An 11835-nucleotide genomic window follows, 5' to 3' on the forward strand; every position below is an offset into this window, starting at 1 on the left:
TTATGGGGTTGTTGTGAGGATTAAAGGAGCTAATAGATGAAAAGTTTTCAGTGCTTACTGTGTGGATAGGAAGTACTTGGTAAGTGGTTGCTGCTGCTGCTGCTACTATTTTTACTTCTACTCCTACTACTACTACTGAAACAAAAGCATGGGATGACTGAGATCAGAACCAGATGTAGGCTGTGTATGAACAGTGTTCATACACAATGTATGGCTGTGTATGAACCAGATGCGACCAGATGAACAGTGTTTGAAGGGATGCAGAGTCCCTCCCCTAAGTGGGATCGTATCCTTCCTTAAGTTTCTCAAGGGCTGGAATTGTGCCTTTCATATTCTTGCATGTAGTGTGTCTCTGTTCTCAGTATGTATTTAATGACGGTGTACAAGCCAGAGGCTTATTCATTTTTCACTTGGTCTTGGAATATGGTGGGAATTATTCTGGCAGAGTTGGTTCTAAAATCTGGCAGTGGGCTGAGACTCAGAGCTAGTGGGAAACTGGAGAGAGTTTTTAGGAAGGATACAGACATGTTTAGTTATGCCTCTGATTTATGCCATCCTTAGAGTACTTTTCCTGGATAAAGAAAATAAGCAGCTACAAGAAAACAGTCTCCGGCTCACGCAGCAGGTTGGTCTCTTAGAGCGAATCATAAGGAGCATCCAGATCCGCAGAGGGGAGGTAAGGTTGCTCTTCTCACCTTCCTTCATCTTCTGCGTGTCGCTGTAGCCTGCACTTGGCCTCATGGTGGACTGCAGCAAAGAGGCTCGCTGGCTGCACGTGGGGGCAGCAGGCCTGGAGACTGCTCTTGACCAACTTTGCTCTTCATTGGGTCAGCTTTTGTTCAACGTGCTCCTCCTGTGTGATCCCAAAGCAAACTGTGTGTGCCTCCTAGCTTCTTCCTTAACACACTGTATTGTCATCACCTCTTCACGTCTCTATCTCATCATCTCAGCAGCGACATCCTGGAGGGCAAGGGTTGCATCTCATATGCCATTGTATCTACGGACAGATACTCCATAAATATTTGAGAATGAACGGATGTTAAATGTCCTCACACAGATGCCTCCTTCTCAGCTATCCTGTTTAGCTTGTATTATTCTTGCCCCATCTGAGAGATGAGCCCATCTGAGGCTCAGAAAGGTAAAGTGAAGCTAGTCTGGTCTGGCAAGGAGTCAAGCCTAAGGAGAACATCTGAGTCAGAGAAAAGCAATTATGTTACAAAAAACCATGCTGACAAGTAGCCAAGTCCAGAGAGCTGCAGCAAATAAGTCTCTGTTGCCATGAGGTCCAGAGTCTGGCTGGTGAGCAGTCAGCCAGAGGGACTTCAGTAAGCAGAGTTGCATTTTGACTCCAGGATGGAGGCTGCTTGCTTTCTTCCCTGGCTTGTATCACCTGCTAGGCGTTTCTTCCTAGGATATTTCACAGTAGATCCTGCTCATTGGGTACTATTGCTATGAGCGTTAAGACCTGCATCATGTTTGGTCTCAGAAAGGTGATAGTTTCCAAGTTTTTGAGTTGTTTTGCAGATTTTATCAAAAGTAGAACTGCCACAGAAACAGAAATATAGATCAATGGAACAGGATAGAAAGCCCAGAGATAAACCCACAAACACGTGGTCACCTTATTTTTGATAAAGGAGGCAAGAATATACAATGGAGAAAAGACAGCCTCTTCAATAAGTGGTGCTGGGAAAACTGGACGGCTTTATGTAAAAGAATGAAATTGGAACACTCCCTAACACCATACACAAAAATAAACTCGGGCTTCCCTGGTGGCGCAGTGGTTGAGAGTCTGCCTGCCGATGCAGGGGACACGGGTTTGTGCCCCGGTCCGGGAAGATCCCACATGCTGCAGAGCGGCTGGGCCCGTGAGCCATGGCTGTTGAGCCTGCGCGTCCAGAGCCTGTGCTCCACAACGGGAGAGGCCACAACAGTGAGAGGCCTGCGTACGGCAAAATAAATAAATGAATAAATAAATAAATAAATAAACGCAACATGGATTAAAGACCTAAATGTAAGGCCAGACACTATAAAACTCTTAGAGGAAAACATAGGCAGAACACTCTATGACATAAATCATAGCAAGATCCTTTTTGACCCACCTCCTAGAGAAATGGAAATAAAAATAAACAAATGGAACCTAATGAAACTTAAAAGCTTTTGCACAGCAAAGGAAACCATAAACAAGACAGAAAGACAACCTTCAGAATGGGAGAAAATATTTGCAAATGAAGCAACTGACAAAGGATTAATCTACAAAATTTCCAAGCAGCTCATGCAGCTCAACATCAAAAAAACAAACAACCCAATCCAAAAATGGGCAGAAGACCTAAGTAGACATTTCTCCAAAGAAGATACATAGATTGCCAACAAACACATGAAAGGATGCTCAACATCATTAATCATTAGAGAAATGAAAATCAAAACTACAATGAGGTATCACCTCACACCAGTCAGAATGGCCATCATAAAAAGTCTACGAACAATAAATGCTGGAGAGGGTGTGGAGAAAAGGGAACCCTCTTGCACTGTTGGTGGGAATGTAAATTGATACAGCCACTATGGAGAACAGTATGGAGGTTCCTTAAAACACTAAAAATAGAACTACCATATGACCCAGCAATCCCACTACTGGGCATATACCCTGAGAAAACCATAATTCAAAAAGAGTCATGTACCAAAATGTTCATTGCAGCTCTATTTACAATAGCCAGGACATGGAAGCAACCTAAGTGTCTATCAACAGATGAATGGATAAAGATGTGGCACATATATGCAATGGAATATTAATCAGCCATAAAAAGAAACGAAATTGAGTTATAGTGAGGTGGGTGGACTTAGAGTCTGTCATACAGAGTGAAGTAAGTCAGAAAGAGAAAAACAAATACCATATGCTAACATATATGATGAAATCTAAAAAAAAAAAAAGGTTCTGAAGAACCTAGGGTCAGGACAGGAATAAAGACGCAGATGTAGAGAATGGACTTGAGGACGTGGGGAGGGGGAAGGGTAAGTGGGACAAAATGAGAGACTGGCATGGACATATATACACTACCAAATGTAAAATAGATAGCTAGTGGGAAGCAGCTGCATAGCACAGGGAGATCAGCTCCGTGCTTTGTCATCACCTAGAGGGGTGGGATAGGGAGGGTGGGAGGGAGACGCAAGAGGGAGGAGATATGGGGATATATGTGTATGTATAGCTGATTCACTTTGTTATACAGCAGAAACTAACACACCATTGTAAAGCAATTATACTCCAATAAAAATGTTAAAAAAATAAAAAAGTAGAACTGCCAGATGATGTGACCTAAGTTCCAACAGTTTATGGCTTTGCTTGAGCTACAACTGTTCTTAATTGTCTAGTCATTCACTCTTTTACTTAATCATTCATTCAACAAACATTTATTTATTTATTAAAGGGAACTTTATTATTTTTATTCATTTATTTTTGGTGTGTTGGGTCTTCGTTGCTGCGCGTGGGCTTTCTCTAGTTGCAGTGAGCGGGCTTCTCATTGTGGTGCCTTCTCTTGTTGCGGAGCACGGGCTCTAGGTGCGCAGGCTTCAGTAGTTATGGCACACAGGCTCAGTAGTTGTAGTTCGCGGGCTCTAGAGCACAGGCTCAGTAGTTGTGGCCCATGGGCTTTGTTGTTCTGCGGCATGTGGGATCTTCCTGGACCATTGCTCGAACCCGTGTCCCCTGCATTGGCAGGCAGATTCTTAACCACTGCGCCACTGGGGAAGCCCTCAACAAAAATTTATTAATTCCGAGAACGGTGATAAGTCCTAGGAATATGGAAGATAGTTCCTGTTTTCAGAGACCTTCAGTCTAGTAGGAAAGGACAGACACATACATGAATAAATACTATAGTATTGTCGGTGCTGAGTTACAGGCCTTAAAGGAGTATTTTTTAGGACCAATAGTTTTGAGATCGACAATATTGTCATCAAATCAAGGTAAGAAATGTCACATGGGTCAGAACTACAGTATATCAAGCTCAATATCCCACGTGTGACAAAGGTACCAAGTTGTAACATCTTGACACCTATTGGAATAAACTCCAAAACTGTTTATAAACTTAGAATCTTAAGGATCCTCCAATCCAATCCTCTCATTTTACACAGGAGGGGGATAAAACCCAGAGAAGTTGAATGATATGTCAAAGGCCACATAGCTACTGCTTACGTTTCCAAGATCTGTTGATTCTCAGTGATTACCACATATGCAAATAGATCAGTATATAGATCCCTGAGATCAGACATATCCTAGGTCGCTTCCTTTCTTGGGGCTACAGTGGTGACAGCTTGACATTCGTTGGGTGCTTACTATGTGCCTGGGACTGTTCTAAGCATTTTATGTATATTATCTCCTGTAATCCACAAAATAATCTTATGTGAAAAGCCTGTCATTCCCATTTTCACAGTTGAAGAATCTGAGACCTGGAGAGGTGAAGTGACATCGTTGCCCAAGGTCACACAGCTAATAAATAGAAAAACAAGGACTGAAAACAGCACTCTCTGGTCCCTGCTCTTAGCCACTGTCTCATAATACTCCAAGTCAACTGTTTCCCTTGCAGGGGCATTGGAGTAACCAGGGACATAGCCTTTGTAATAGACCATGTTGCTGCCTGTATTGTAATTCCATCCTTCTTCTCAGTTGGCTTATACACTACGAGAGAGCAGGAACTCTGCCCATCTTGTTACCCATTGCATCCCAAATACTTAGCACCTGGGTCACTGCAACAACTTCTTAACTCATCTCCTTTCAATCTCTCCTCCTCTTCTAATCTGCCCTGCCCATGCCACTAGACCCATCATCGTGAAACACTGCTTGATTTCATAGTACTTCACGTCAAAGAGTTTCAGAGACTGCCTTTGTCTATAAGACGAAGTTTATTCATTCAACACATATTAATGGACCATATACAGTGTGCCAGGTCTCATGCTGTTTCCCATATGGTTTAAATATGATGGTGAACAAGAGATACTCTCTGTCTTCCCAGAACTCGTGCCCAGTGAGAATGACAATCATGGAACTGGCAACTGCCATGCGCTAAGTTCTACAAGAGCCGTAGGCCCAGAATGCTGAGGAAGCAGGGGGAGTGGTGTCTCAACCTGTGTGGAGTGGCTAGGGAAGGCTTCCGGAGTTATTGATGTCTAAACCAGAACTGAAGCCACATAAGAACGTTCCATATTCCAAATACCTTTCTGACAAACCTGATCAAAAGAAACTAGCCTATTCACTGTTTCCCCAAAAGCTCTGCCGTTTCCTCCTCTGAATCATGTATTTCCCTTGCTTGGAAAGACACATCTCATCTCCCCTGTCCCATCTTCCCAGGCTTTGTCTTTTGAAGTCCTATGGTTCTTATAGTCTATAGCCGGAGGGGTCTTTAGAAAATACATGTAGTCTGAGCCGCTGACTCAACACTGCAAGGATTTCCCGCAGTCTTCAGAATAAAACCCACATTTTCTGACATGGTCTTTCTATGCTCTGTGAGTAGGCCTCTGGTCTGTTTTGGTCTACATTTTTCTGAGAAAGAATATTTCGTTCTTAAAGTAATGGAGCTCAAAACAGTTACTTTTTTTTATGATTTAAAGGGACAGAAAATGTTTACCAGAGTATTAAGAACTCATCAAATAGAATGGAATGATTATATCAGCTAATATGAGGTAATTCATGTAGAAAAGTGGATATAAAAAGCAGGCTTGTGAAAAGCACTAACATAAAAACTATGGCATTTAGTTACTATTTTTAAAATAATTTTATTTATTGAGGTAACATTGGTTTATAACATTATATCAGTTTCATGTGTGTAACATTATACCTTGACTTCTGTATATACTATAGCATGCTCACCACCAAAAGTTTAGATTCCATCCATCCATCCATCCCCCTTTTGCCCAGTTCACCCTCCCCCACCTTCCCCTCCTCCTTTTGCCCATTTCACCCTCCCCCACCTTCCCCTCTGGTAACCACTACTCTGTTCTCTGTATCTATGTGTTTATTTTTGTTTGGTTTGGTTTGTTCTTTTTTATTATTATTATTCCACATGTGAGTTAAATCATATGGTATTTGTCTTTCTCTGTCTGACTTATTTCACTTAGCATAATACCTTCAAGGTCCACACTGTTGTCACAGATGGCAAGATATCATTTTTATATATGTATAATCTACTTAATCCATTCATCCTTTGATGGGCACTTAGGTTGTTTCCATATCTTGGCTATTATAAATAATGCCATGGGGTGCATATAGCTCTTCAAATTACTGTTTTTGTATTCTTCAGATAAATACCCAGAAGTGGGACTGGATCATGTGGTAGTTCCTAACTTTTTTAGGAATTTCCATACTGTTCTCCATAGTGGCTGCACCAGTTTACATTCCGACCAACAGTATACGAGGGTTTGCTTTTTTCCACATCCTTGCCAACACTTGTTATTTCTTGCCTTTATGATAACAGCCATTCTGATGGGTGTGAGGTAATATCTCATTGTGGTTTTGATTTGCATTTCCCTAATAATTGGTGGTGTTGAACGTCTTTTCATGTGCCTATTGGCTATCTGTATGTCTATAATTGGTGTTGTTGAACATCTTTTCATGTGCCTATTGGCTATCTGTATGTCTTCTTTGGGAAGAAATATTTATTTAGCTCCTCTGCCCATTTTTTAATTGGGTTGTTTGGTTTTTTGTTGTTGAAAGTATGACATGTATAGTTACCAAATATTCTATAGGTATTAGGGATTACAGTTTTTCCCCCAATTTTGTTGATATAATTGACATATAACATCGTATAAGTTTAAGGTGTACAATATAATGATTTGATATATATATGTATTACAAAATGATCACAATAAGATTAGTTAACATCTATCATCTCATATAGTTACAATTTTTTTTCCTCATGACAAGAACTTTTAAAAATCTACTCTCTTAGCTACTTTCAATATATACAATACAGTACTGTTAAGTATATCATCATGTTGTACATTACATCCCCAGAACTTATTTCTCTTACAAGGGAATTTCATACCTCTGACCACATTCACCTAATTCCCCCAACCCTGACAACCACAAATCTGGTCTCTATTTCAATAAGTTTGTTTTTTTTAAACTCCAAGTGTATATGAGTTCATACGGTATTTGTCTTTCTCTTTGTCTGACTTATTTCACTCAGCCTGATGACCTCAAGTTCCATCCGTGTTGTCACAAATGGCAGGATTTCCTTATTTTGTTAAAAAAAATTGTTTTTTGCTGAGTAGTATTCTATTGTATGCATATTCTTTATCTATTCGTCTATCAGTGGACACTTAAGTTGTTTCCATATCTTGGCTATTGTAAATAATGCTGCTATAAACGTGGAGTGCAGATATCTCTTTGGAACACTGTTTTCATTTCCTTTAGATATATACCCAGAAGTGGGATAGCTGGATCATATGGTAGCTCTATTCTTAATTTTTTGAGGAACCTCCATACTGTTCTCCATAGTAGCTGCACGAATTTACATTCCCACCAACAGTGCACAAGAGTTCCCTTTTTTCCACATCTTCTCCAGCATTTGTTATCTCTTGTGTTTTTGATGATAGCTAGTCTAACAGGTGTAAGGTGAGGGGATTACATTTTTAACCAAAAATATATATAAAGCATAAGTTCTAGGATCATATCGCCAATGGTTTATCGTTATAATTTTTTAATATTCATACTTTCTTTTCTTTTAGGAAACAATTAGTGACATCACTGAATTTGAAGTATTGAATAAAATTGTGCCCTTACCAAACTCCAGGTGAGTAAAATCAAGACAATCATCCACATGCCAGAGAGTTATGGCTGCCTAGCTAGTTCTAGCTGCTGGCTTGAGAAAGCATAGCAGGGACTTTCCTGGTGGTCCAGTGGTTAGGACTCCACGCTTTCACTGCCAAGGGGGAACTAAGATCTTGCAAAAGTTGAAATTCTATTGATGCCTTAACTCTGTAACCCCAAAGTGCTGCTGAGAGATCCTGTCTATACAAAGTGCTCACACATGGCCATTCTTAGTTTTTCAGGAACGGGTTTGATAGAGTCAGCTGGAAGTCTTCAAGAAACTGAAGAACATAGGTCAGAAGAAGCAATGGTAAACGCCAAGTCCCTCGAGTCTCTTTCGTGTTCACAGAATTCTGAAGCTGGATACATAAACGTGGCTTCTCTGAAAGAAATACATCACATCCAAGAATAAGGCCAAGTCAGAACTATAAAATCACTGGTGTCTAAAACTAGACTGATCAAAGCTGCTAACTTAAAGCTTGGGCGTGAAGGTGGAGCATGACGTGGAGAAGAGTTATGACAGATCCTCACTGGACGTCAACCAGGAGTCTTCAAAATTGCTGATAAATTCATTAAACCTGTTCTAATAATGGATTTCTCAAGTTTGTTTGGTATCCTCAAATGCCTTGTATTGATCAATGTCATGACTTAAGTTCAGTGGTTTAATTAGGGTTTTTTTTTTTAAGATTTCTTTTTTGATGTGGACCATTTTTTTTAAAGCCTTTATTGAATCTGTTACAATATTGCTTCTGTTTTTTGTTTTCGTTTTTTGGCCCCAAGGCATGTGGGCTCTTACCTCCCCAACCAGGGATCGAACCCACACCCCCTGCACTGGAAGGCAAAGTCTTAACCACTGGACCACCAGGGAAGTCCCTAATTAGGTTTTTGTTCAGTAGAGCACATATACAGCTAATTCAGCATTCTTTCTATTCTTATTATCTGGGTCTTTTCTTATTTATTTTTTAATTTAAAAGTAAAAACAATGTAATCACGTTAAAGCAAATATTTGAGAAAAAAAAAACCTATAAAGCCCACATTCTTAACACAACTATTTTCATTTATTCTTTTCTGGTCCTTATTCAAATGTATATATTTTCAATGGTTATCATATTGTATATTCATTTTCATAGTCTGATTTTAAATTTAATATTTCATAAAACATTTTCCCATGTTTCAACAGTCTTCATAATTATTCTTTCAAAAGCCACATGGTAGGGCTTCCCTGGTGGCACAGTGGTTAAGAATCCACCTGCCAATGCAGGGGACACGGGTTCGAGCCCTGGTCTGGGAAGATCCCACATGCCACGGAGCAACTAAGCCTGTGTGCCGCAACTACTGAGCCTGCACTCTAGAGCCCATGAGCCACAACTACTGAGCCTGTGTGCTGCAACTACTGAAGCCCGCGTGCCTAGAGCCTCTGCTCCACAACAAGAGAGGATGCTGCAATGAGAAGCCCGTGCACCACAACGAAGAGTAGCCCCTGTTTGCCGCAGCTAGTGAAAGCCCAAGCGCAGTAACAAAGACCCAGTGCAGCCAAAAATAAATAAATAAAAATAAATAAATAAAAATTTTAAAAGCCACATGGTATTCTATCATGTTGATGTCCTATAAATTCTCTTGTTGTTTGACCTTTGTTTCTACTTTTTTACTATTTAAGATTATGCTGTGATGAAAGTGTTTGTAGATGTAGCTCTTTTCTTCTCTTGAGTACTCCATAAAACACATTTACAAGATCAGCATAGGGGCTTCCCTGGTGGCTCAGTGGTTGAGAGTCCGCCTGCCGATGCAGGGGACACGGGTTCGTGCCCCGGTCCGGGAAGATCCCACATGCCGCCGAGTGGCTGGGCCCGTGAGCCATGGCCGCTGGGCCTGCGCGTCCAGAGCCTGTGCTCCGCAACGGGAGAGGCCACAACAGTGAGAGGCCTGTGTACCGCAAAAAAAAAAAAAAAAGATCAGCATAATTGGGCTAAAGATATAACTGTTAATAGTTTTGATACGTCAGTTGTCGAATTACTTTAAAAAAAGATTGTGTCAACATATGGTTTCTATAGTTGAACTCTTTAAGCCTCAATTTCTTAATCCATAAAATGGGAGCAATGGTAGTTCCTATCGCATAGAGCTGTGAGGACCAAATGCAATGAAACATGTGTTTAGCACTTAGTAAAAGCTTAACAAATACTAGACATCATTATTTATTTTCACTAGCAGTTTGAGTGTACTAGTTTTTCCACAACCTCATCAACATTGGATATTATCAATTTTCTTTGATATTATCAATTTTTAAAAAAATATTCTAAATAATTGGTATAAAGCTATACTGAAGGATGATTTCTGCTGCTCCTTCCCTTCCTGCCCCTTTCCCTCCTTATTCTCCTCCTCTTTCTTCTTCACCTTCAATTGGAGGTAGAGAGGGAGACCAAGGGGAGAGAGAAAGTAACCAGAAATTTTTTAATAGACCCCTTAAGTTGAGACACACTGAATTTTTATGTGTAATCCTTGCTTCTTCAGACCACTGAACTAGAAAGGATGGCCAAAGGATATAGAAAATAACAGCTGTGATATTGAATCTAAGCCTTACCCAATTCATTCAATTCACTGGATTCATTGAATGTATTTATTGAATCCCTACTGTGTGCTATTCAATAGTGGGCACACCTGTGAAGACAGGCAAGGAGAGCCTCGGTTTTTGTCATTGAACCCAAGTCCATGTGCCCGAAGCACAGTGAGGACAAACAAACATTGGAATCTGGAGCAGAGGAAGGCTTATTGCATGGGCCAAGCCAGAAGAATGGGCGGCTCCTGCTCAAAAGACCTGAACTCCCCAATGGTTTCCAGGGAAGAGTTTTTAAAGGCATCTTTTGGGGTGATGGCTTCAGGGTGTATGACTTTCTTCCGATTGGTTGGTGGTGAGGTAACAGGGTGGTGTTCCAGGAATCTCAATCCTCAACCTTCTAGTTCCCACTAGTCTGGAGTCTCAGAAGGTAGTTACCATCCTCCACCTAGGTGGGGGCCTTAGTTCCTACAGAACTCAAAATTTCTGTCAGATTGTTATGTATATCCCATGAGAAGGAACTAGGACTCTGTTTTATTACTGAACTGTAATTTTTTAAAAATTTTATTGGAGTGTAGTTGATTAACAAAATTGTGTTAGTTTCAGGTGTGCAGCAAAGTGATCGAACTGTAACGTTTTGACTGCTTTTCCTTTGTTTCTGCATTCCCTCACTTCCTTAATTAGTATCTGCTTGAATCTGCTCTTTGTAACTCAGGGAAGGTCTGGGAGGCTGAAGCCTTTTTCTACAAACAAGAAACAGGGTACACGGAAAGGGTTTTGTACACGGGAGTGTCCTGGAGGGTCCTACTCAGTTTCGGTCCCGCCTTTTCTTTGGTACTCCTCAGTCTTCATGGAAACAGGTGGACAAGAAAGGGAATAAAGGTTTGGATATGTTATTCATAAGCTTGGCAGAGGAACCAGGTTTAGGGGGACTTGGTTTCATTTTCATGGAGTTAAATGTGTGTGAGGCTGCAGGTGAGGTGGGAAAACCATAAAATTTTGGATGGTGAATGGAGAAAATAAACCAGTAATGTATCTGAAAGTGTGACGGAGGGCTACTTTAGATTGGGTGCAATGTTCCTGAGTGACATCTGAGCTGAGACCTGAGCTACAAGACCACTCCCCATCCCCATTAAGATCTAGAAGAATATTAAAGACAGTTAACAGCTAGTACCAAGGCCCTAAAGAGAGTATGGGAACTCCATGACCTCGAGGAACAGAAGGCCAGAGTCCCAAGAAGGTGGCGGCCAGATAATGTAAGGTACGCCTTTTATGTAAGAAACTAGATTTTATGCTAAATACGGGGAACCAGCAGTGATTTATAAGCAGATTTATTTTAAAAGCTCTAGCTGCTCTGCGGTATATGATTTGGAGGTGACGAAAGCGGAAGCCTGTGTGAGAACTGGAATTAAAATCCTAGCGTCCTGACTTCAAGGAAGTGCTGAGTACTTACTGAACAAGCTTGATATGCCAGGCTGTTCTAAACGCT

General features: G+C 40.8%; 1 protein-coding gene across 8 annotated transcripts in view; it reads left to right on the top strand.

The window, feature by feature from the left end:
- The window catches only part of CCDC30 (coiled-coil domain containing 30), a 172160-nt gene extending 162785 nt beyond the window's left edge, over positions 1–9375 (top strand). For all 8 annotated transcript variants that reach the window (XM_067725743.1, XM_067725735.1, XM_067725738.1 and 5 more), the window contains 3 exons: positions 562–676; positions 7714–7778; positions 8030–9375. In XM_067725743.1, the coding sequence (XP_067581844.1) occupies positions 562–676; positions 7714–7778; positions 8030–8207 (358 nt within the window). In that variant the 3' untranslated portion in view covers positions 8208–9375. The remainder of the gene's footprint in view (positions 1–561; positions 677–7713; positions 7779–8029) is intronic.
- The last annotated feature ends 2460 nt before the right edge of the window (positions 9376–11835 follow it).

The sequence above is a fragment of the Pseudorca crassidens genome, chromosome 2, assembly GCF_039906515.1.
Source record: "Pseudorca crassidens isolate mPseCra1 chromosome 2, mPseCra1.hap1, whole genome shotgun sequence".
NCBI classification, from domain to species: domain Eukaryota; kingdom Metazoa; phylum Chordata; class Mammalia; order Artiodactyla; family Delphinidae; genus Pseudorca; species Pseudorca crassidens.